The sequence below is a fragment of the Brachyhypopomus gauderio genome, chromosome 2 (genome assembly GCF_052324685.1).
Source record: "Brachyhypopomus gauderio isolate BG-103 chromosome 2, BGAUD_0.2, whole genome shotgun sequence".
In the NCBI taxonomy this organism is placed as follows: Eukaryota; Metazoa; Chordata; class Actinopteri; order Gymnotiformes; family Hypopomidae; genus Brachyhypopomus; species Brachyhypopomus gauderio.
In genome coordinates this window covers 44,176,553-44,201,664 of record NC_135212.1, presented here as the reverse complement: position 1 = coordinate 44,201,664, position 25,112 = coordinate 44,176,553, and the positions used below count along the sequence as shown (strand labels likewise).

Sequence of the window (25,112 nt, the reverse complement as noted above, 5' to 3'; positions counted from 1 at the left end):
CTCGTGTGTTCCAGAGGCTGTGTTTGTATGTCAACAAGTATATGTGTGTTCATGTGTGTTTTGTGTGTGCATTCTGTGTGTGTGCATGTGTGTGTATGTATATGTATGAATATGAGTGTGTGTGCGTGTGTGCATGCATGTGTATATGTGTGTTGTGTGTGTGTGTGTGTGTGTGTGTGTGTGTGTGTGTGTGTGTGGGCGTGAGTGTGTCTGGAGTGGGAGGAACATCCTGTTTGGCAGTTGCAGTACAGATGGTGAACATTACGTAATTACAGCCCTTACAGGCTAATTGGAGACGCTGTAGGCCCAAGAGTGTATACTCACACACACACACACACGCACGCACGCACGCACGCACACACACGCACGCACACACACACACACACACACACACACACACACACACACACACACACACACACACACACACACACACACACGCACACACACAGAGAGTCAATGTACACTGTGCTCTGACCAAATGGCATGCCTGAACTAAATCTGCCGGTGTGTAGATATATTAAACCTATTTGTTGTTGCAAGAATGTTTTTAGCATTTGTTATGTGTGTAGAGGCACAATCACCATGAGGAGCTGCAGTCGACCCGCTAGCCCATTAACAGGATTTAGTGAGTCTCCCAACTAAAGTTTAATGGCCTTCTTGCAGTTTCTCTGTAGCAACGTGACTCTCTTCTCCCACTCTGTCTTTGTGTTTACCGGTCCAGGACATTTGCTCACTCCTAATTGTCTCCTCTTTCTCCACAGATTAACTTTGTCACGTTCCCACTGTCGCAGTCTACCCCAGAGCAACAACTGCTCAAACCCAGTGAGTGGAGCTACTGTGACTACTTCTGGGTGAGACACACACACACACACACCGACACACACACACCGACACACACACAAACACACACACACACACACAACACCCCCCCCCCCCCCCCCCCCCTCACACACACACACACACACACACACACACACACACACACATACGCATTCATAGACAGAGGGAGACAGAGAGAGAGAGGAGAGAGAGAGAGCAAGATAGAGAGAGAGAATGTGAGGTATAGCGGTGGAGCAATATGACATATAAAGGAAGAAAATATATGGATGGCAAAGAGAAAGAACTTTCATCCATCTTGCTTTGCATTTCAACTAGTGTACAATATAGTGACCGTTATGGACTAATGTGAAATAGGTCCTGGGTACATGTGTGTACTGTTAGTCAGCCTGTGACCAGAGAGACGCGCTGTTGTCTTACGTCAGTGGCTGTAGATGCTCACTACTTTCCACAGCGCCCCCTCTGGTTGGCAGCCTGCCTTTCTCTCTGACACTTCACACTGTGAAGCCGTGAGCTGTCAGTCAGCCCTTCGTCAGGACCGGGCCGGGCCGGTGCGTCTGGCGGCTGGAGGTCTCAGTGTGGACGAGAGGCTGTGTGTAACTGTGGGGCTGTCGGGGGGGGGGGCGAGCGCAGCTCCTCTCAAGCAAGAGTGTGATGAAGAGGATGTGACGCCTCTGCAGGGTGTGATGAAGCACATCGGTAGCGCCCCGAGCGAAGGCCCCTCCGCAAACACACGCCTACACACACACACACACACACACACACACACACACACACACACACACACACACACACACACACACACACACATAGTGAAGGATGAACATGTTGGGTCAGTGTGCTCATACTGAAGCACTGTACTGCAGGTGGGCACTGCTACTCATACACTGTACAATCCCACACACTCTTATTAACACACACACACACACACACACACACACACACACACACACACACACACACACACACACACACACACACACAAAATTACTCATACAATGAGCTACACATTGCCTTGTTGCCCTAAATCACATGGATCCGCACACATGGCCTCACGCCCCCACACCATCCCATCTGATTCACAATCATACCCCTCCCCTGCTGTTTAGAGTGGAGTGTGTGCGCCTGTGTGTGCGCGTGTGCACGTGCATTTGTGTGTGTGTGTGTGTGTGTGTATGCTGACGTCTCTCTGCCTGTGTTCTGCAGGCTGATAAGAAGGTGTGTGTGTGTGTGTATGCTGACGTCTCTGTGTTCTGCAGGCTGATAAGAAGGTGTGTGTGTGTGTGTGTGTGTGTGATTGTGTGTGTGTATGCTGACGTCTCTGTGTTCTGCAGGCTGATAAGAAGGTGTGTGTGTGTGTGTGTGTATGCTGACGTCTCTGTGTTCTGCAGGCTGATAAGAAGGTGTGTGTGTGTGTGTGTGTGTGTGTGTGTGTGTGTATGCTGACGTCTCTGTGTTCTGCAGGCTGATAAGAAGGTGTGTGTGTGTGTGTGTGTGTGTGTGTGTGCTGACGTCTCTGTGTTCTGCAGGCTGATAAGAAGGTGTGTGTGTGTGTGTGTGTGTGTGTGTGTGTGTATGCTGACGTCTCTGTGTTCTGCAGGCTGATAAGAAGGTGTGTGTGTGTGTGTGTGTGCGTGTGTGTGTGTGTGTGTGTGTGTGTATGCGGACGTCTCTGTGTTCTGCAGGCTGATAAGAAGGTGTGTGTGTGTGTGTGTGTGTGTGTGTGTGTGTGTGTATGCTGACGTCTCTGTGTTCTGCAGGCTGATAAGAAGGTGTGTGTGTGTGTGTGTGTATGCTGACGTCTCTGTGTTCTGCTGGCTGATAAGAAGGTGTGTGTGTGTGTGTGTGTGTGTGTGTGTGTTCTGCAGGCTGATAAGAAGGACCCTCAGGGCGCCACCACGGTCTCAGGCTTCGAGGTTCTTCTGCAGAAGCAGCTGAAGGGAAAGCAGATGCAGAAGGAGATGGCGGAGTTCATCAGGGAGAGGTAGAGACCACCAGCCCCAGGGCTCAGCCCCCCGCCCAGCCGCAGAAGACCCGTAACTGTAGGAACACTATAACGATAACACGAGTGCGGGAACACACCTACAACCATAGTCAGACTGTAGAAACACTCCTACATCTATATTTATACAGTAGAAACACTCCTACAACCAGTCAGACTGTAGAAACACTCCTACTACCACAGTGATACAGTAGAAACACTCCTACTACCACAGTCAGACTGTAGAAACACTCCTACTACCACAGTGATACAGTAGAAACACTCCTACAACCATAGTGTTACTATAGAAACACTCCTACAACCATAGTCATACTGCAGAAACACTCCTACAACTATATTTATACTGTAGAAACACTCCTACAACCATAGTCAGACTGTAGAAACACTCCTACAACTATATTTATACTGTAGAAACACTCCTACAACCATAGTCAGACTGTAGAAACACTTCTACTACCACAGTGATACAGTAGAAATACTCCTACAACCACAGTGATGCAGTAGAAACACTCCTACTACCACAGTGATACAGTAGAAACACTCCTACTACCACAGTCAGACTGTAGAAACACTCCTACTACCACAGTGATACAGTAGAAACACTCCTACAACCATAGTGTTACTATAGAAACACTCCTACAACCATAGTCATACTGTAGAAACATTCCTACTATATTTATACTGTAGAAACACTCCTACAACCATAGTCAGACTGTAGAAAACACTCCTACAACTATATTTATACAGTAGAAACACTCCTACAACCATAGTCAGACTGTAGAAACACTCCTACAACTATATTTATACAGTAGAAACACTCCTACAACCATAGTCAGACTGTAGAAACACTCCTACAACTATATTTATACAGTAGAAACACTCCTACAACCAGTCAGACTGTAGAAACACTCCTACAACCATAGTGATACTATAGAAACACTCCTACAACCATACTCATACTGCAGAGACACTCCTACAACCATAACCGAACTGCAGGAACCCCTCTACTCCATACACAGGCCATTAAAACAGGCCATTTGAAATATGGTAAAAATGCCCAGGGAAGAAGTCAAGTTAACTACCTTCAGAGTGACCGGTGGAATAAGAATTCTTAGCCTATCCAACTGTAGAATTGAAGTGTGTGATAAAAGGACCCCTCAGTGGTTTTATTTAAAAGTAACTAATTCTGAAACACAGGAAAACTGCACAGATGGAACACACACACTTGCTGCCATGTCTCTGCCAATCAGCGAGTCAGGTGGGCTACGTTGTAATCGCTTGAATGATTGTGTGGGCTTGCACTGTCAGTGGTGTGGGCCGGGCGGATAGGGCGAGCTGAAGGAAGTGTCTGCCGTCTCCGTGGCAGCAGCTTTGAGTGGCAGCACACTCTCCCAGCCCAGAGCGGCATCAGCTCTGAGTGGCAGCATGGCTTCCCTTGCTCCTGACTCTCAGACTAGTATGGTGTATGAGTCAGGCCATGGCAGCTTTCCTCACGACAGGCATCGCCACAATTCCACCTGCTCCCACTTTCATCCTGCGATGAAAACAGAAATGGCTGCCTACGCACTGGGTTTACGAACTTATTATGAATCAAATGATGGTGCTCACGGTCGCCAACAGTTGTATGTTTTATTTGTGTGTGTGCGCGCACACACTCGCAGACACAGGAACGGAAACACACATGTATGCACACAGAGTTCAGAGAAACCTTGCTTATTATCACACAGCCCTGAAGAAACCTAACAATTACATTCAGTGAACCCTGACTCTCCTTCTTGTGTGTTTCTCTCTGCGCTCTGGGTTAGAATAAAGATTGAAGAGGAGTACGCCAAGAACCTCTCAAAGCTTTCGCAGATTCCACTGGCGGCCCAGGAGGAGGGGTACGTGGAGGCCGAGAGAGACACTCTCCGCTGGCCCGTAGATACGTGCTGCGTGGGGGTGTGGACACACTGTAACTCTGTTTGACTGTGGCTCCGTGCAGAACTCTGGGAGAGGCCTGGGCACAGCTGAAGAAGAGTCTGGCTGATGAGGCAGACGTCCACCTCAAGTTCTCCTCAAAGGTAGCGGCCATCCAAACACAGCTCACACCTTTAGCTCACGTACTGTATTACGCAGGGCCTGGTTGGTGTGTTTTACATATTATTTATTAATGTTTGTCCTGAATTTCCCATCTTGGATGAAAAGTGTTCAGCTGCTGGACTGGGCCGGGGCCTGTGCCAGGTGATTGTACATAATGGCAATGGAGAGACAGCCAGGAATGGATGATATCACGGGGTGATTATTTTTTACTCGTGGCTGCGGAAAACAACCATGATTCACAGCGACGCATTGTCTCCAGAGACCTGACGAAACACAAAATAAGTTGTTCTCTCTCAGGGCATCATGATTACTGCTGAGGCACAAACTCTACCTGCTCCCAACATGCCTCTCAATATAAAGCCCAGCCTAGCAGTCCTAGAAGACCACCTCCACCTTAGCCCCACCTCACTACCACCTCACCTACACCCTGCCCCCACCTCACCTCCACCTCACACCCACCTCACTACCACCTCACCTACACCCTGCCCCCACCTCACCTCCACCTCACACCCACACTGCCTCTCCAACAGAATCAGAATCGCCTTTATTGTCATTATAACTTGCATTACAATGAAATTTGATTCTACTCCAAGGTGCTTGTTGGGACAATAAATACACACAATAAATACACACACAATAAACACAATGACATAAAATAATAAAGATAAGTAAAAAAAAAATAAAGATAAGTTAAGAGTATTGCCAAATTTACAACTGGTTCAGTAACTTACGTGATATGTTGAATATTGCACAAGCTATTTACAGTGTATGTTACATAATATTGCACGTGGGAAGTATTTTACATGGGTTGTATTGCACATGGGTTGGGAATTTACATTATTGCAGTTATTTACATGTTGTTTAGTGCAGTGATGGCTCTAGGGTAAAAGCTGTCCCTCAGCCTACTTGTGCGAGTTTTGTGCAACCTGTACCGTCTGCCTGAGGGTACCAGGTTAAACAGGTGATTGCTGGGGTGGGATGAGTCCTTGGTGATGCTGACCGTTCTTCTGAGGTAGCGAGAGGGGGCAATGTCCTCCAGGCTGGGCAGGGAGCACCCGGTGATGCCCTGGGCCGTGTTGGTCACCCTCTGCAGCGCTTTTTTATCTGACACGGGTCCTGCCGCAGCCACACACACACACATTCACTGTCCTACTTTGTTATGACATGGGCTCATAAAGTCTCAAATTTATGCATGCAGTGTGCATATATAGAAATGTAAGTATAAACAGCAATACATATTACATTTCAGTTCAGAAAATTGTAGTTCTGCAAAAAAGCACTTTGTCAAGCCAAGCACTGTGAACCGTGCAAACACTGCGAACCCTGATTTATACAGCACGTCCTTGGAAACAGTGTGGACACGCACAACAGATGAGTGTATACAGCATGTGCACAGATGAGGCCAGCTCATCACACACAAACACACGGCCGCAGACTCTGCCTGGCCGGGCCCGCCTCTCCGCTCCGACGGTACGTGGAATGACCGCACCACGTTCTGCCCTGCAGCTCCATAGTGAGGTGGAGAAGCCCTTGCTGGTGTTCAGGGGGGACAACTTCAAGAAGGACATGAAGAAGTATGATCACCACATCGCAGACCTGCGGAAACAGCTGGTCAGCCGCTACGCAGCCGTGGAGAAGGTACGGATCTCTGGGTAGAAGTTGATCTCCTCACCCACAACAGGTCTTAGCTGTTGGTTGCAAGTTCTCGTCTTTCATACAGTTTAAACTTTTTGTGCATGTGTTTTTCCACTGGTGATCAAAAACCTGCAAGTGTTGCCCAAATATAAAGGAGCAATTGCAAGACAGATTGCACTGTGTGCATCACAGCTACCTTGTCCTACTGTAGCTGTGCCCACACTCCGTCATCCACAGCAGATGGCTGGGGAAGGCATTGGGCTCAACTCATCTGAGTGTCGTCTCACGTGTTGCTGTAATATACTTCAACTAGAAGCAACTTGGACAACATGGCACATCAAATACCTCTGTTAATTTTTTGTGGCAAACCAAAATTTCTAAAAGCCAAAATATCCTCTGCAATGTTTTGCCATAAACACAGCGGCGCTCTAACGGCATGTGTTTGGCACCCGCACGCTCGGTGCGGCTGTAGGCGCGTAAGGCTCTGGCGGACAGACAGAAGGACCTGGAGGTGAAGACGCAGCAGCTGGAGATCAAGCTGAGCAACAAGACGGAGGAGGACATCAAGAAGGCCCGGCGGAAATCCACACAAGCAGGTCAGCCCTATCAACCCCCGTCCTCAAACCCCACATACCCCCCCCTCCCCTCGCTTTCCCTCAAGCTCCCCCTCCCCCCCGGCCGTGCTGTTTCCATGGTGTTTGGGACGGTTACGCGGTACTTCAGAGGCTGGCTTGCTCGAGAACCTCCAGTGGTGCAGGTTTTGCTCCTGTGATCCGCTCTGCAGTCTGCGGAAAGTTCCGGAGCAGTCCTGCCAGGCTTTTTGCGGAAACGCACAGATGAAGTGAGGCGCTGAGGGCGGCAAATTATGTCACGTGCGCCCTCTGCGTGAGTTGTAGTGGCCTGTAGGCTGATATCGTTTAGGGGGCTGGTGTGGGTTCTTCTTTGTGTGTCTGAAGGTGTGCTGTCTGACAAGCGCGGTCTTCCTGCACATGAGCCAGCTGTCAGGAGCAGCTACGCACGCTGCAGTGTAACAGGGACTTCCAGATACTGTCCTTCCCTGCACGCAGTGCCACCGAGCTCCTCTTTCAACAGCTCTAATCCCCCCCACCCATCAGGCAGGATTTATCATAGCACGCATAATTATCTCCAAAGTCACCTGGCCGTCACATGGAGACACCCAGCGCTTCTTCGTTAGTGTTGTGTGAGCTTCCACCGTTCGCTGCTCCGGCTCCCCGCCTGCCGGGGATCTGCTCGTCTTCGGAGCACCGCTGAGGATCCCGACAGGCACGGAGAAAGGTGCCGTTGAGCGGGGGTTGGGGGGGGGGGGGGGCAGACGTAGAAGGCTGCCTTTCAGAGTCAGGTCCCATCGCCTCTGACAGCTCCAGGAAGCAGAGGATCGGTGAAGGCGTTTATGCTTTATGGTATGACAATAGAGCCAGTGGGGAAGGTCTATTAAAGGAGGTCCAGCACTCCAAGCTTCTGGAAGCAGCGAGCCTGCGCTGTCAATGCTGGTTTTGTCCTTGTCTGACCGCTCACTCATCCCTAATGTGAGAGGACCTGGCAACCCACAGGATGCGGCTCACAAAGCTCTAAATTGCTTGATGCACCATAGGGGAGCATTTTCCCAGAGTTCAGGAAAAGGAACGAGAGAGTATTGCAGAGGAACTGCTTTGCTGACTGACTAACAGGCATTGAAGAGGGTGAGATTGGTGCCAGGTTCCAGGCCTGATAGGATGACATGCTTTTGCACCAAATGTGTGAATCAGGTCACAGAGCCATATATTGCATGGAGGGCGAAATCTGAAGTAAAATGTGTGGGGCCTTTGTTATATTGATATGTACTATGTGCAGTACACAGGCAACAACTATAGTTATGTACTTATGGTATCCATGTTATACCTGCGATATTATACAGCTTAGTATGTGATTATCTACTTGTAAATCGATCTACTATAGAGTACAATACAGGCTAGAGAAACGATGCACATTCTCTATAGCAAACTTCGCAGAATTCTTTCAGTGAGTTCCACTGCAGAACTTTGTATGCATACTTATATGGGGGCCAAGGTCCCATCCACCTGCTCAGAAGTGCCCTGCACAAAGTTCTCTCTCTCTCTCTCTCTGTCTCTGTCTCTGTCTCTGTCTCTCTCTCTCTCTCTCTCTCTCTCTCTCTCTCTCTCTCTCTCTCTCTCTCCTGTATGTCTGTCTGTGTCCCTGTTTCCCACGCACAGTTCATGCACCAGTGCAGAACATCGGAAATAGGTAGATGTTGGCTACGTCCTTCCAATTATCACTTTTGCCCCAATTACTGAGGCAAATGTCATTAACTGCACAGCCTTATTTCCATATAGATGGAGATGTCAGTAATGTCCCCCGTCAAGCCATCGATACTCTGTCCTTTTTCTCATTCTGCTTTTAATTATGCATTATTCGTGAATGCCAAACATTAAATCTTTATTGATGATTTCTCTTTGCAAAAGCTATTTTCCCATTGTGTAAATGTTTGTCTTTTCTTGGCATTACTGATTGCTCTGTAAATACTGCTGCATGGGCCATGACTGCCCCCTGCTGTTTACGTGGAGCACTGTGCATGTGAACTCATAAAACAACTGCCTCTGCATTTGCCCGCTGTAGGTGATGATCTGATGCGTTGTGTGGACCTCTACAATCAGGCCCAGTCCAAGTGGTTTGAGGAGATGGTTACTACAAGTTTGGTAATGAAACTCCTCTAATGCTGTTGTATAGTTGTACATCAGTATTTGTACTCTTCTACAGTTCCGTACAGTGTACAATACTGCAGTGCCATACAGTGTACAATACTGCAGTCCCGTACAGTGTACAATACTGCAGTCCCATACAGTGTACAATACTGTACCTATGTACAATACCCATCCCATTTGATCTCCTAGATTGCTATATCTAGGCAACATTTAGTGACTACAATGTCAGATCTTATTTTATTGCACTTACGCTGTTCCCATGTCAACTGTGTCCGGCGTGTCTTCTGCAGGAGCTGGAGAGGCTGGAGGTGGAGCGGGTGGAGATGATTCAACAGCACCTGTGCCAGTACACCACTCTGCGCAGAGAGACAGACATGTTCAACCAAAGTGTGAGTGAAGGTCCTCCCGTCGTGTGCCAGCGTGCTGCTGCATGGTGCCCTAAACCCACCAGACCATCCATGCTTCACCTCCACAGCACACCAGTTCCAGGCGTCCACCATTGTGGATGTTATGGTCGAGATGCTGTAGAGCAAACGTGCAGATCAGGAGGGGTTCTGAGATCTCCATCCTTCGCTGGGCTGGATGGAGCTTCAGCGGAACACTGTTAGAGGAGCAGGAGAAAACAAATGCCCAGTGATGGCACCTCATATTAACGGAGTCTACACAGACTGACCTCCTAACAGTTCGTATGGGACCAACAGTGACATTAATTGTGCATAAACGACTCTCCCTATTATCCTATCTGTGCACAAATACCTGAAACCTACAATATCAGGTCAAGAAGTACTAGAAGGATTTTTAGACGGTGAGAAACTGAGAGTCCCTCTTAATTGAGATGTTAGTCATGATCCATTTATAGATACCACACCAAAACTACACATTCCAACTCATTTACCTTGTGGCTTGCGGCCAGTTGTCAGGGTGTTCGGGCCAAGGTGGAAAGAAGCCGCTTGTCCACAGGCTGTGGGTGTGTGTGAGACAGCCAAGCACATCCACGTGGTGGCCTGCAGCCAGCTCCCTGTGCCATGTGGTGTAACAAACAGACAACAGAAGCCCGTCACAGTTAAACACTGGCATGCTGTCTGAAAGCAGGTTCAGAAGAAACGTTGAGCCCTGCATACGCAATCCAGCAGCCAGACCAGGGAAATTGGTAAGGGAAGGTCCAGATGTGGCTTCAGAAGTCCAGCTTGGACCTGGTTGCTCAAAAAAACATAAAACAAACATACAAACAAAAAAAACACAATATTTGGTGAACACGTTTTGCAGAATGACAGTATGTGTCCTGTCTGGGAACTGAATTCATAATCTTGGTGTTGCTCTACCGGGTGAATAGTCATTCCAGGTAAGCAGGAGAACACCTGATTCCAACTGATGAATTGGTTTAATCGGTCTCCACCTTCAAACAGCTGATTGGTTGTATCAGGTGTGCTTCTGCTTGGCTGGACTGACATCAGCAGTCACATCCGCCCTGTGATGACAAGATTGCCAGATACTAAGTAGAGAAAGACTTACACTGAATGAATAAATTAACTATGTCAAACTCTCGAAGTCATTGTCCATAACTTGTTAGGAGAGCGGAGTGATGAGTAGTGAAGGATCTTTTAAAAGGTGGTTGTGGAGAAAGCTACAGTACTGTAGTAATGTCTGGCTGGTGTGTTGTAGACCCTGGAGCCAGTGGACCAGCTCCTACAGAGTGTGGACCCAGCCAAAGACAGAGAGCTCTGGGTGCGGGAGCACAAGACAGGAGATCTGAGACCAGTGGACATGGACATCTAGAAGACATGGACCTCAGAATAACACATGCACGCTCACACACACACACACACACACACACACACACACACACACACACACACACACACACACACACACACACACACACACACACACACACACACTACATACCACTCACAATATACAAACATCACTCAAACTATCCTAGTCTACCTGTCTGTCTGTCTATCACAGTACTCCAAGTTCTTGGCCAAAGCCATACAGGTATCTACACCTCAATGCACACCTCCTTCATATTGTCCCACAGATCTCTATGGACACACAGCGTAGATGTGAGACAGGATTAACTTACTTTGGACAGTTTAATGGCAGAGTTAAAATTTCTCATTTCTCTCTTAGTTCAGTAAATAGAAAGTCTAGCCCTACTGATCAGGGGTGGGTTTCCCAAAACGTTCGTAGCGCTAAGTACTTCGTAACCTCATATGAAACGTACGAGGTTAAGAAGTACTTAGCACTACAAACATTTCGGGAAACCCACTCCAGTGAAACAACAGAGATCAGTATTTCAGCAGCCTATGTTTGTATTGACTTGCTGATAGCAGACAAGGTATAACTGAGTACAAAAAACAACAAAATAAGCAGCACAGTTCCGTTAAAGTTTTATAAACCCATTTGTTATAATAAACTACCAGATAATGATTTTGAACATACATGGAAACACGTTTACAGATACATATTTGCCTGGTCTTATAACTGGAGTCAGCATACATGATTATGCTCATTATTGCTGTAAAACCTTAAAGAAACACCAGCGGCTCACACTGGTGATCACGCACACTCAGCAGGAACAGGAGCCTGAGTGTGAGGAAGACAGTAAGTCTTCATCTAAACAACCAGCATGATCCCTCAGCATCTGTAAAGTTTGTGAAGAAATATTCTAACATTGTGTCATTATATAGTTATATTGTCAAATCTGTATTGTAGTAAACAAAACAAAACAAAACAAACAAAAAAAACCCCCCCAGAATATATTGCGATGAGGAATGCACCTGAATTTTTATTATATTCACGATCAACATATAGCTAGAGCACAAACGTCTCATCTGTTCAGCCAATTAAAAAGCTGGAACAAAATGCATATTAGTATGGTATATTTTCATATTTTTGCAGATTTGTTTTGCAGAGAAGCATGCAGTTCTCGAAAAATGCAGAATCTCAGTGATGAATAGTTTTATTTAGTCTATGGAAAAATATTTGTGTAATATGAAGACCGCCTTGACCCTGGCCTTCAGTTCACTGACTGTGCTCATAGAGTATGTGGCCAAACACTACACTCATTAGCCCAACCATACAAATACTCCTCCAACCAAGCCAAGAAAACTCTTTATGCAGAACATTAATCCATTCATATGTGAAATCCCAGCTTCATCCACCATAGACGTTAAGAGAGCATGTATCAAAGGTGAAGTGTCATGGATGGCCTGTAGAGTTCTCTTGTGAATCTGAGGTGGATCAGGTGTGACTTTATGGTAATTTGTATTATGATGTAACACCTTCTAGTGCCTAAAGGTAAACTGCCTTGGAATGCCCATGATATTCTGTTGAGTGTTTGTACATAGTTGTAAATACGTGTAGCATTTTTATGTCAGCAAATGTCATAAGCAGATTCCACCAAGTGCTTGTCTACTCGTGATGTCATTTTGCAGTTTGTATTGAGATTTTAATGTGTGTTTGTTTACAGATTGAGAGCTCGCTTAAATGTTATAGCATCGAACCCAGGTAATGGTAGGCAGCTGAACACCATAGGACTGAAATCATTTAGATCAAGTGAACAAATCTTACTGAATATCGCTTTTCTTAAAGTTTACACATTACACATTAATAATGACAACTGGATTACAAATGCATATTGGATTTGCAGCGCATTGGAATTCCATGCACAGCACTATTTTAAAACATTAACAAAACGGTCTGTGCAATTTTTTTAATTGTTTATAAATTTTTTTAGAACTATAGATCAAAAATGCATCTGGGATTCATTTAATAAACTGAAGGAGGTTAAGTTGTCCAGTATAATGGATGCTGTGAGTTAACCAGAACTGGATCTCCAAAGGAGAGCTCTGTAGGAATGTGCTCAGATGGGTGTTCTGCATTTAATGTCAGTCTGTATTACTCTCATGTTGTAACTGTTCATATAGCTGTTAAACCATGCAGGGACTCTTAAACCGACCTGAGAAATAAAAAAAGAAACAAAACATAAAATCATTGATTGATCAGCTTAAGTTGTTTAAAGTCAAAGAAATTCATATGCTCAGGCATTTTCAGTCAGTACACTGAAACTGTTGCTTACTAAATTTCATTTTTATTAATAACCATTCCTCTCTGGCTTCATTTTGGATGTAGTTTGTTTAATTTTATGTGGTTTCGCATGTGATGGTTGTCTCACGTTAGCTGAGCTACTCCTGAACTTCACAACATAAGTTGTACTGATACTTCACGTCAGTGATGTGCTTTCTATGTAATATGAGACACTGTTAAGTTGAATGTCCGTGTACGTAACTAGATCCCCTTTTTAGACTATTGTAATTGTTGATTTATCTGCTCTCGAGTTAATGGTCCTCATTAATACAACCCATTTACTGACATGTATGGAGTCATCATGTTTATGTTTAATATGTCCTCAAAAGACTATGGTATATAAAATAAATTTCCAAAAATTATTTTAATTACATTTTATTTTTCACCACAACATCAGCAGAACTATGGACTCTTTATAAGGCTCTGAGCAGCCTCTGGTAACTAGATGTGTTGCAAAGTGTAGTGTCAGCTCTCGTGTTAATAACACAGCCAGTTGGATTGAAGCGAATTGATCCCTTTAAGCAGATGAAACGTAGCCTTTTAGCAACCCACCAAGCTGCTGGCATCTGTGATTGGCCAGTTCCTGGGTTCAAGCCCTGATACCAGGCCATACTTTATCCTGAGCCCAAAGGCAGCCTTAGCTGTAAACCCATGAATTTCCTGCTATTACTCAAAGCCCTGGCAATGTCCAGTGACAACAAGCATTAGATGTGGGTGATGTGTGTGTGTGAGTGTGTTATGTGTGTGTCTGTGTGTGTGTGTGTGTGTGTGGGGGGGGATTCCTAAATCTTGCAGCCTCTTATAAAGCTATGAACATTCTTCTCACCAATCTTTCCCTGAAAATCCAGAGTGGTTTAAGCTTTACACCAGTGCTTTGCGATTCAGGCATCAGGGCCCACCAAAGACCCCTCAGTTTAGCTCTGGCCCACATCCCAACACACGTGAACCAAGCCATTAAGGACACGGAACAGGCTATGATGCACATGAGTTCCTACGGTTAAAACAAAAACATGGACTGGATGGCAGGCCCAAAGGATGGGGCTGAGAAGCATTTCAGTACATGTCTAAATCCCAAAAGCATCCAAAAATGCTCTAAGAATCCTATTAATCAAAAACAGTTTATCATTTTTCAAATGCATACCAGCATACAAGTACAGAATACTATTTCCCTCCATGAAGCTCAAAGAAATGTATTTTTAAACCAATTGTTTGCAATAGGTTATTGTAACCATTTCAAATAAATAGCATCAGAAAAAGTATGCCCATTAAACCAAACAGGTAGCTTCAACTAGAACATTATGATTAACTAAGATTTGCATGATTGCTCATGATATTGCCATATAAAAGGCCAAACAGAGCCTTAAGACAGCATGGCAGTAGTTGAGTCCTTTATTTACAGTTCTTCACAGATTCAATCACTAGGCTACATCACTTTAGCAAATATTTGCATTAGTTAAATACAGCTACTTGAAGCCCTGGTATGACTTAGAAATCAAATAAATAGATGTTAAATATTAGAGGAATATGAGATGGTGTCTGAATGTTGAGAACTAGTGTCCACTCTACAGGCACAAGAATGGGAGAGCTACCCGCCCAGAGAGCTTTGCTTGTTTTGACCTTCAGATTTTAAGAGGATTGATTACACTAAAGAGGGATTGTTAACTTGAGACTAATAGCTCTCCTCAGAAGCCCTCTCCCTTACAGTCTTGCCACTACAAGCTAATAGGAGGCAAATGGGAATAAGGCAGCATTTTAAACAGGAATTTAAAGAGGAAAAGAAGGAAGTTCTCAAAGAAGCAGCTTGTATGACTGAGGACCAGAAGAAAGCTCGGTGAGGGTCAGACTGCTGGGTCACATCTCTGCTGTGTGAACTCTCGTCCACATGTGAACACAAGCATCCCTTAGAAGGAGGTTAGGAGAGTAAACAGGATTTGCTCTGTGACCATCTTGGGGGGTGGGGGGAATGGTCATGAGACTACTGTTTCTTTTCCTTCAGCTTGGCCTGAATCTTCTTCGGCTCGTCGAACTGTATCAACCTCAAGATTTCTTTGTTGTCCATCACCCCCTGAATGAACTCCCCCTCGGCAATCTTATCTGTGAGACCAATGAGATATGTAGATGTTGAGGAGTTGAATTAGAGGTATCTTCTTATAGAACTACTAGCTTTAGTAACAGTAGCATTAAAAAACTATTTTTGTTAATTGCACTGTACTGTGTTTATTTAGACCTTGTAAATTGAAGTTACCACTATCGTTCTTTTGGAAAAAGCCCCATATTTTGTCTGCTCGTTTCTCTGGTGTGTTTTCATCCTCTGGAAGTTTTATCTGGTCCTCAACAGGAATCATATTGAATATCGCCTAATTGTAGGAAAAATCAAAAGTTAACATAGTTGTTATTTGCAATCAAGTGATTTTTAAATAGTTTAGTTGACAGAGATTAAAGGCCTGCATAATCCATCTTAAGATCATTTAATCAATTGGTCAAGTTTCACATTTTGGCTGAACCTACAGTAAAAGCAATACAAAGGTTAAGATCATAGTGCTGATGAATGATTTAAATCATTAATAATTAATTAAGCAAAATAATACTACATTCTAAGGGATTTGTCATGCTTATTAAATGAATGGCCATCACACTGAAGAGCATAGGCTAAAGCTGACTAATTTCTACAAAACTATCCAAATCTCTACATTCCCTTGCGAAACTGCTTAGGTAGGCCAAGGCTTTTTAAATTCGCATCCATATAGGATGGATGGAAATGTATCCAGTGACCTATTTTCTTTGCATCTGCTGACGTTCTGCCTGCTCTAGTTGTGCATACGCACCCTCACGATCTCCTGGACCTCATTTTTGCTGATGGTTCCGTTCCCGTCGACGTCGTACAGCGCAAACGCCCACTCGAGCTTGTGCGCGGTCTTGCCCGTGGAGGTGAGGTGCAGCGCGATGATGTACTCCTTAAAGTCCAGCGTGCCGTCGGCGTTCAGGTCGAAGCTGCGGAAGACGTGGCGTGCGTAGGCGGAGGGGTCAGCGTCGGGGAAGAAGCTGGCGTAGATGCCCTCGAACTGCTCCGTGCTGATGCGGCCGCTGGGACACTCCTTCAGGAAGGCGGCGTACCAGGCGCAGAGCTCGGCCTCGCTGTACTTGGTGTTCACCTTCAGGTCCTCCAGAATCTCCCTGGACAAAGCACTGCTCTTACGGTTTCCCATGGTGGCAAGCTGGTCCCTCAGACGGAGGGAACTCTCCCACCCCTTCTGCGCTTATCTCTCTCTCTCTTCCTCTTTCTTCCTTTCTCTTTCTGCGTAGCACAGATTAGGGATGAGTTTGCTGTTGCTGTATTGCACTAGGCTGGTTGTGGTTGGGCGACTAGATAAGATACTAGAGTATCTTCTTCACCTGCTTCCTCCTGCCACCTCTATCTCCTTTCAGTGCTGAATAGGATTATGGATATATATCTTTAAACCCAGATGAACACTCTGGGATATAATTTAGCTACGTCATATGACTAATGATTTGAAATGGGACAGTTACACACTTTGATAATGGTTTTGCTGTATCTAGAGATGAGTACAACAATGGCTGTGAGTTATTATTAATTAGTTATTCTTATTGTGAATTAGTTCTTATAGTTAAATCGTTCTTATTGTTAGTTAGTTCTTGTTGTTAATTAGTTCTTATCGTTAGTTAGTTTTTATTGTTAATTAGTTCTTTTTGTTAGCAAATAGCTCCAAGTTTCACCTCTATACCAACCTGTACTATACTGTGTATTGCACATATGACAGATCAGATGGCATTATACTGTTTACCACATGTGTGTATGAGGCATCAATCACTTTGCTTGCTATTATGGCAATGTCCACAAGTGCTGGGATATTTTGTCCAGCCCCAGGCCCTATGCATGTGTTTGGTGGAACAAGTCAGGTCATCAGCATGGCAAACGCCTTCTGAGTGAAGTGTGCTTAGAGATATAACTGGAAGGCATGTTAGAGATATAACTGGAACGCAATGGTGTTTTCTAAACGGGCTGGTAAAGTAACATCTCACTGTTCAGTGTAAGTCAGTGGCCGAGAAAAATGTCTGGGTTGAGAGGAAGGGGGAAGAGAGAACCCTTGGGAGGACTGAGACTCAAGAGGGAAGCCATTATTAAGCCTGGAGAGTCAGCTCCTATGAACAAGCGAGTGAAAAATTACTTTACCTTCCTAAATAGTGGATTATTATACACACCAGCCCTATAACTTGCCAAAGTTCCATAAATGATGTCATGCTCCACAGTGTCTGCTTGCTGAGGTGTCAGGTGATATGTACTTAAAAGGGGACCAAAACTAGTGAGGCAATCCCTACATAATAAATACTCATGGAGTCGTTTTGTGGCCAATGAAATAACAAGGAGGAACTATGTAGAAAGCATCTACAAGAACTTCAATTCCCCTTGCTTGTCAAAAGATACACAGTTTAAACAGTTTTAAATTGCTCAGATGGCAGCACGTCGTAGTACAAATCCTTCACAAAGAAACAATCGCTAGTTAACATGGGAACAGGTCAGGATTAAATGAGGAGATTTTCTGGTTTAGTGTTCTTTTATTCTAAGCCAGAACAGAAGACTCCTAACAGATCAAACTGGGGAGTTGAACACAGGTGGCCTGGCTGTTGGCTCTAGTCATTTAAATCTATAGTCAAACATTTGGCACCCAGCCTTTGCTTTGGTAGAATCATAATCGGATTACTTCGCAAGCTGGCATGAAATCAACAGCACAACTGCTGACGACCACAGGCCACGTAAAGTTGACATTCAGTGTGCACCAAAAACACAATCAAACGCAATGCCTGTGGGTTTCAGTCTGCTGTGATGAATGACATGGATTGATATTTGAATTGTGATGATCCCATAACGTTATCCTGCTAATGGTCTGGGCTGAGATTATCATTTGTAGCAAATGATAACTACTGAGAAGTGGAGCGAGTCTTACCCTGAACTCTCTCTCTCTCATATTGACGCTCCTAACACTGTGATGCTTTGGGGATACGATGCTAGAGTGTTGGAAGTTGTGCATAGGATCATGGCCATAAGACATCTTGAAGTTATTTGATTTTAAGAACATTTACATTACATTTACATTTATGGCATTTAGCAGACGCTCTTATCCAGAGTGACTTACAAAAGTGCTACGTAGTTGCTTGGAATCTCCAACGTAGTATAGATAGTCCTGAACACAAGGTACTCTAAGCTGGAAAAACCACTAGACAAAAGTCACATGATACCTAACAATTATGCCAAGTCATTATTAAACCTGAATATACACATCACCTGAGGAAAAAGACAGTAAGCAATTCCTATAGCCCAAGTATGCACAATACCTGAGAAAAAGACAGTAAGCAATACCTATAACAAACACCTGAGGAAAGAGACGATAAAGCATGGTAGACGAAAGCATAATTATGTAAAGTGTATTTGAAAGAGGTGGGTCTTCAGTTGACGTCTGAAGACAGCAAGTGACTCAGATGTTCAGACACATAATAATAATAATATTATTAATAATAATAATAATAATAATAATAATAATAATAATCTTTATTTGTATAGCACCTTTCATACATACATGCAACTCAAAGTGCTTTACAGTATAAATAAAAAGAAACTGTAATGGTGGGCGGCGGCAGACGGAAGAGACACGGATCCGCTGGTTGACTCACGGTTACGTTTATTTAACATAAAGATTGCGCAATAGCGCACGTGAAACATTCAGCACACACACACGACGTGCAGAACATAGACAACGACGAGCACAAGACACAAGACACTGCGCGAACGCACATTAAACAGACAAACCACATCAACCCCACGTGATGACGAGACGAGCTACAGGTGAGACGGATAATGACAAGACGCACCCGCACCCACGGAGATACACTGACGCAGACAAATAGGCGCAGACAACGTTAACACACGCCCCAAAGGAAGGGTTCGGGGACTGTAATGTGACAGAAACATTAAAAGGAGATAGGACAAAAAGAAAATGTTAAAAGAAATGAAAGATAAAAATATTAAAATAACAAAAGTAAAAACGTAAAGTAAATAAGATGATAATATAGAAAGGAAACAAACACAATGAAATAATGAAATAAAGTGACAAATTATAAAATAATAGACAACATAATGTAATAAGGAAAATAAGATTGAGTTTCTTAACTAAAAGCAGATCTAAACAGGAATGTTTTTAGACTGTTCTTGAAACTATTCAGGGATGAAATGCCTCTGAGCTCTTCAGGAAGAGATTTCCAGAGCTTTGGGCCATAGTGACAAGGGAAGTTCATTCCACCACCTTGGAGCCAGGACAGAGAAAAGTCTGGATGCTTGTCTCCCATGTGTCCTGGATGATGGAGGGTCAAGACGAGACATACTTGAGGCACGGAGGGCTCTAGGTATGCTTCTGGGTTTTACCATGGCCATCAAGTAAGGAGGAGCTGGACCATTCTTTGCTTTGTAGGCCAGCACCAGGAAGCTACCGGAAGCCAGTGGAGGGAGCACAGCAAGGGAGTGACATGGCTGAACTTGGGAAGGTTGAAGACCAGCCGAGCTGCAGCGTTCTGGATCAGTTGCAGGGGTTTCATTGCATGCATAGGAAGACCAGCCAGGAGGGAGTTGCAGTAGTCCAGTCTTGAGATGACAAGGGACTGGACAAGGACCTGAGTGGCCTCCCTAGAGAGAAATGGCCGAATCCTCCTAATGTTGTGAAGGGCGAATCTGCATGATCGTGTTGTGTTAGCAACGTGGGCCGTGAAGGAGAGTTGATTGTCGACAACTACACCAAGGCTACGCGCTTCCGTGGATGGAGTGATCACGGTGTTCTCGAATGGGACAGAAAGATCACGATGAGGACTGGCTCTTCCAGGGATGTACAGCATCTCCGTCTTGCTTGGGTTAAGCTTTAGGTGGTGAGCTGCCATCCAAGAGGCAATGTCTTTTAGACATGCAGAGATTCGAGCTGAAACCTGTGTGTCAGAAGGTGGGAAGGAAAAGAAGAGCTGGGTGTCATCTGCATAACAGTGATAAGAGAAGCCATGTGCAGAAATTGTCTCACCCAGTGAGCAGGTATAAAGGGAAAAATAGCTGGACCCAGAACTGAGCCTTGTGGAACACCGAGGGAGAGTTTGCATGGTGTGGATGTTGATCCTCCCCATGTTACTTGGTAGGAATGTCCCTCCAGGTAGGATGCAAACCACGACCATGCATTGCCAGTGATACCAAGGCCTGAAAGGATGGACAGGAGGATCTCGTGATTGACTGTGTCAAAGGCTGCCAAAAGGTCAAGCAGAATCAGAACTGATGATAGTCCAGTTGCTCTAGCGGCATTGAGTTTCTCAGTTACTGCATTCCGTAGAATGTGCTGGCTTGAAGCCAGATTGGTTGGGGTCCTGAAGCTGGTTCTGTGAGAGAAAGGATAGCTGGTTGTGTACAGCCCATTCAAGGATCTTAGAGAGGAATGAGAGGAGAGATACCGGTCTGTAGTTGCTGATGTTGGTGGCGTCAAGGTTGGGTTTCTTAAGGATTGGCGCCACCCTAGCTGCCTTGAATGATGATGGCACAATTCCTGAAGATAAGGAGTTGTTGATGACGGTCGAGATGAAAGGGAGGAGTTCGTGGGAGATTGTCTGGAGGAGTGTGGATGGGATGGGGTCCAGAGGGCATGTGGTGGGACTGCTGGATGTCAGCAGCTGAAGCACCATCTCAGCTGAGGGAGGAGAGAAGGAGGTTAGAGAAAAGGTAAAGGTAGGAGGGGACACAGTGGGCACAGGGACTAGGGAAAAGGTGCTGCGAATCGTTTTGACCTTCTCTTCAAAGAAGGTGACAAAATCATCTGCAGTAAGAGAAGTGGGAGTTGGAGGGGAGGGTTTGAGGAGAGAAGAGAAGATTTTGAACATCTTGCGTGGATCTGATGTAGATGCCTCCAGCTTCTCTCTGTAGAATGATGTCTTGGCAGCAGTTAGTTCCATGGAGAATAGGGACAGGAGAGACTGATACAAGTGAAGATCAGCAGTAAGCTTCGATTTCCTCCATCGCCTCGCAACCATCTTCAGTTCTCGTTGGTTGTTATGCAGGGGGTCTGAGAGGCAAGGAGCAGGGGGGGAGGATCTTGTGGGTTTGGAAGAGAGGGGACATAAGAGGTCAATAGATGAAGAGAGGGAGGATAATAAAGTGTCAGTGGCGGTGTCTGTGGAGAGACAAGAGAAAGAGTCATGGGACGGGAGGGCTGTGGTGATAGTAGAGGCAAGTACTGATGGAGAGATGGAATGAAGGTTACGACGGATGGTGGTAGTGCCTGTAGCAGTAAGGGTGTGACGGTGGGGAGGAAGAGATAAGGAAAAAGATACAAGGTGATGATCTGAACAGTGGAGAGGAGTTACTGCAATGTCCATCACTGCAGGTGGTCTGGTGAAGACCAGGTCCAAGACATTGCCTGCTCTGTGTGTTGGAGAAGACTGGGTGAGGATGAGGTTGAATGATGACAGCAGAGGAAGAACGCCAGATGATTGTAGTTTATCTGTTGGGAGGTTGAAGTCACCAAGCAGAAGAAGAGGAGTTTCATCGTTAGGGAGGACGCTCAGAAGTGTGTCCAATTCCTCAGTGAAGTTACCTAGGGTGCAGGGTGGACGATAAACAACAATGATGTGAAGTGTGGTTGGGAAGCATACAGTGACAGCATGATACTCAAAAGTTGAGATGGTAATTTGTGGAAAAGTGCAAGGAGTAAAGCGCCAGCAACTGGACAGAAGCAATCCAGTGCCACCTCCCCTTCCAGTCTGTCTTGGAGAGTGTGAGAAGGAAAATGCAGATGACAGGGCAGCAGGAGTAGCAGAGTTCTCTGGGGTGATCCATGTCTCTGTTAGGGCCAAGAAGTCAAGGGACTGATGAGCTGCAATGGCTGTGATGGCAGTTCCAGAGCCCCCCGGTCGTAATGATCGGGGTGTTTGTTGAGAGTGGAGGGTAGATGAGGTTACTGGTAGTGCGTTTTCTGCAGTGATGTTTGCATTGACGACGACTGTAGGGAACAAGAACAGGGATGGAAAAACACATGATGAATGAATGAATGAAGGTGGTATACAGTGGGGAAAATAAGTATTTAGTCAGTCACCAATTATGCAAGTTCTCTCACTTAAAAAGATGAGAGGCCGGTAATTGACATCATAGGTAGACCTCAACTATGAGAGACAAAATGTGAAAAAAAAATTGAGAAAATCATTTTGTCTGACTTTTAAAGAATTTATTTGCAAATAATGGTGGAAAATAAGTATTTGGTCAATAACAAAAGTTCATCTCAATACTTTGTTGTATATCCTCTGTTGGCAATGACAGAGGTCAAACGTTTTCTGTAAGTCTTCACAAGGTTGGCACACACTGTTGCTGGTATGTTGTCCCATTCCTCCATGCAGATCTCCTCATGTTTCATTTTCATTGCAATTGCTGATGGAAGGAGGTTTGCACCCAAAATCTCACAATACATGGCCCCATTCATTCTTTCATGTACACGGACCAGTCGTCCTGGTCCCTTTGCAGAGAAACAGCCCCAAAGCATGATGTTGCCACCCCCATGCTTGACAGTTGGTATGGTGTTCTTTGTATGCAACTCAGCATTCACTGTCCTCCAAACACGACGAGTTGTGTTTTTACCAAATAGTTCTACTTTGGTTTCATCTGACCATATGACATTCTCCCAACACTCTTCTGGAACATCCAAATGCTCTCTAGCAAACTTCAGATGTGCCTGGCTTAAGCAGGGGGACACGTCTGGCACTGCAAGATCTGAGTCCCTGGCGTCGTAGTGTGTTGCTGATGGTAGCCTTTGTAACGTTGGTCCCAGCTTTCTGCAGGTCATTCACTAGATCCCCCCTTGTGGTTCTGGGATTTTTCCTCACTGTTCTTGTGATCATTTTGACCACACGGGCTGAGATCTTGCGTGGAGCCCCAGATCGAGGGAGATTAGTAGTGGTCTTGTAGGTCTTCCATTTTCTGATTATTGCTCCCACAGTAGATTTCTTCACACCAAGCTGCTTGCCTATTGCAGATTCAGTCTTCCCAGCCTACAATTCGGTTTCTGGTGTCCTCCGACAGCTCTTTCGTCTTCACCATAGTGGAGTTTGGAGTGTGACTGAGGTTGTGGGCAGGTGTCTTTTATACTGTTAACAACTTCAAATAGATGCCATTAATACAGGTAATGAGTGGAGGAAAGAGGAGTTTCTTAAAAAAGAAGTTACAGGTCTGTGACAGCCAGAAATCTTGCTTGTTTGTAGGCAGGCAAAATGTCAGACAAAGTCAGACAAAATGATTTTCTCAAATTTTTTTCACATTTTGTCTCTCATAGTTGAGGTCTACCTATGATGTCAATTACAGGCCTCTCTCATCTTTTTAAGTGGGAGAACTTGCACAATTGGTGACTGACTAAATACTTATTTTCCCCACTGTATGATGTGTGTGCCAAGAGTGTGATACTTCAAAAATGAAGATAGGCTTTAGTTGATTGAAGAGCAGAGGACGTCTCTAACCGCTACAGACACTGTCTGTAGCAGACTGCCACTTATTTAAGCAGCAGTCAATATGTGGTCCCGCCTCCTCAGTAATTCACACTTCCTAACCCGAAACTAAGGCAGCTTATTTCACTAATGACAACAATAGATGCCAAGTAGACTACAGACTAGCAGAATCAAGCTGAAAGTAAAGTAATCCAAGGCCTACCTTAAAACCAGAAGACAATCCCAAGAAAAACACAGCACAACAATACTACGATATTGCATTGCTGGTATTTTGAACACCAAACATTGAACAACACTGCCCTCGTGTGGGAACTCTTGTGAACTGGAGCCACGTCAGCGAATGTGTCTGTGTTTGTGCGTCAAAGGACGTGAGACTGCAGCGTTTCAACGTGTTGTTCATATGGCCTTTGTTTGTTTGTTGAGAGTACAGAAGGAACCACAGCTAGGAGCTGAATAAGACTGGTTAAAACTACTCTGGCTGTGTTTGAGGACATTAACGCTTTTTGTTCCTCTGTATGTGGGCATAACATACAGTGATTTTGGAAATATGCTTTGACTTTTGGAAATAAGAGCTGACTTTGATAAAATGAGAGCCTCTGAGTTAAAAGCTGACATATTAGTTCTTTATTATATATACTATGATATGATATACAATAATATACATTGTATCCTATGAATACTTCTCACACATTTCCCATTCTGTCACCAGGTTGACAGTTGAATCATTTGCCTGACGGAGCATTTCTGTGTGTGATAGTTGAACGATCAGGTCCGACAGGGACAGCTGGGTATATTGGAGTAAGCGCTCCATCTACTGGTGATGCGCTGCAGAGTCTCTGAGACTTTAGGATGGACACATGCACATGTTCCATGGTCATCAAAAGAGATTGTTTAGAAAGAAATAACTATTCCTGTTCATCTTTGTAGGACTGAGATAGATTCATAGATATATGGGGAAAGGTTCTTGAATACGATAATAAATAGACTGTGGAAACCCTCATGTATATAGTTACATATGAAAGGACCTGAAAGACATGCACATGTAATTTGTACATACGTACATGTACTTACTCCTCTGTGAACAAGGGGAACCTTTGACAGCACTGATTGTTGCTGCATGTCTGCAGGAACAGTCACTGTTTGTAACTGTTTATTTGAAGCTCAGAAACATTACAATTATTCAGATATACATACTAATATTACTGTTTCCATTCTCACTA

The 25,112-nt window shown here is 44.8% G+C and overlaps 2 protein-coding genes and 1 long non-coding RNA gene across 5 annotated transcripts in view; 1 reads left to right on the top strand and 2 right to left on the bottom strand.

The window, feature by feature from the left end:
* The window catches only part of gas7a (growth arrest-specific 7a), a 31,622-nt gene extending 17,892 nt beyond the window's left edge, over positions 1 to 13,730 (top strand). For 2 of the 3 annotated variants that reach the window (XM_076996787.1, XM_076996788.1), the window contains 9 exons: positions 765 to 854; positions 2,709 to 2,824; positions 4,648 to 4,722; positions 4,824 to 4,902; positions 6,428 to 6,559; positions 7,029 to 7,152; positions 9,191 to 9,270; positions 9,567 to 9,665; positions 10,939 to 13,730. In XM_076996787.1, the coding sequence (XP_076852902.1) occupies positions 765 to 854; positions 2,709 to 2,824; positions 4,648 to 4,722; positions 4,824 to 4,902; positions 6,428 to 6,559; positions 7,029 to 7,152; positions 9,191 to 9,270; positions 9,567 to 9,665; positions 10,939 to 11,052 (909 nt within the window). In that variant the 3' untranslated portion in view covers positions 11,053 to 13,730. The remainder of the gene's footprint in view (positions 1 to 764; positions 855 to 2,708; positions 2,825 to 4,647; positions 4,723 to 4,823; positions 4,903 to 6,427; positions 6,560 to 7,028; positions 7,153 to 9,190; positions 9,271 to 9,566; positions 9,666 to 10,938) is intronic. The other variant, XR_013129327.1, reaches the window with a different exon arrangement.
* A 784-nt stretch (positions 13,731 to 14,514) lies between these two features.
* On the bottom strand, positions 14,515 to 18,687 carry LOC143508350 (recoverin-like). The gene is made up of 3 exons (XM_076996800.1): positions 16,194 to 18,687; positions 15,614 to 15,725; positions 14,515 to 15,462 (listed from the first exon to the last, which is right to left on the bottom strand). The coding sequence occupies exons 1-3, from the start codon at positions 16,572 to 16,574 to the stop codon at positions 15,344 to 15,346; spliced, it is 612 nt and encodes a 203-aa protein (XP_076852915.1). The 5' UTR covers positions 16,575 to 18,687; the 3' UTR covers positions 14,515 to 15,343.
* A 332-nt stretch (positions 18,688 to 19,019) lies between these two features.
* LOC143508360 (uncharacterized) lies at positions 19,020 to 24,410 on the bottom strand. The gene is made up of 3 exons (XR_013129334.1): positions 24,095 to 24,410; positions 20,863 to 22,403; positions 19,020 to 20,614 (listed from the first exon to the last, which is right to left on the bottom strand). It is a non-coding gene; the product is annotated as an uncharacterized LOC143508360 (long non-coding RNA).
* Positions 24,411 to 25,112: the final 702 nt, after the last annotated feature.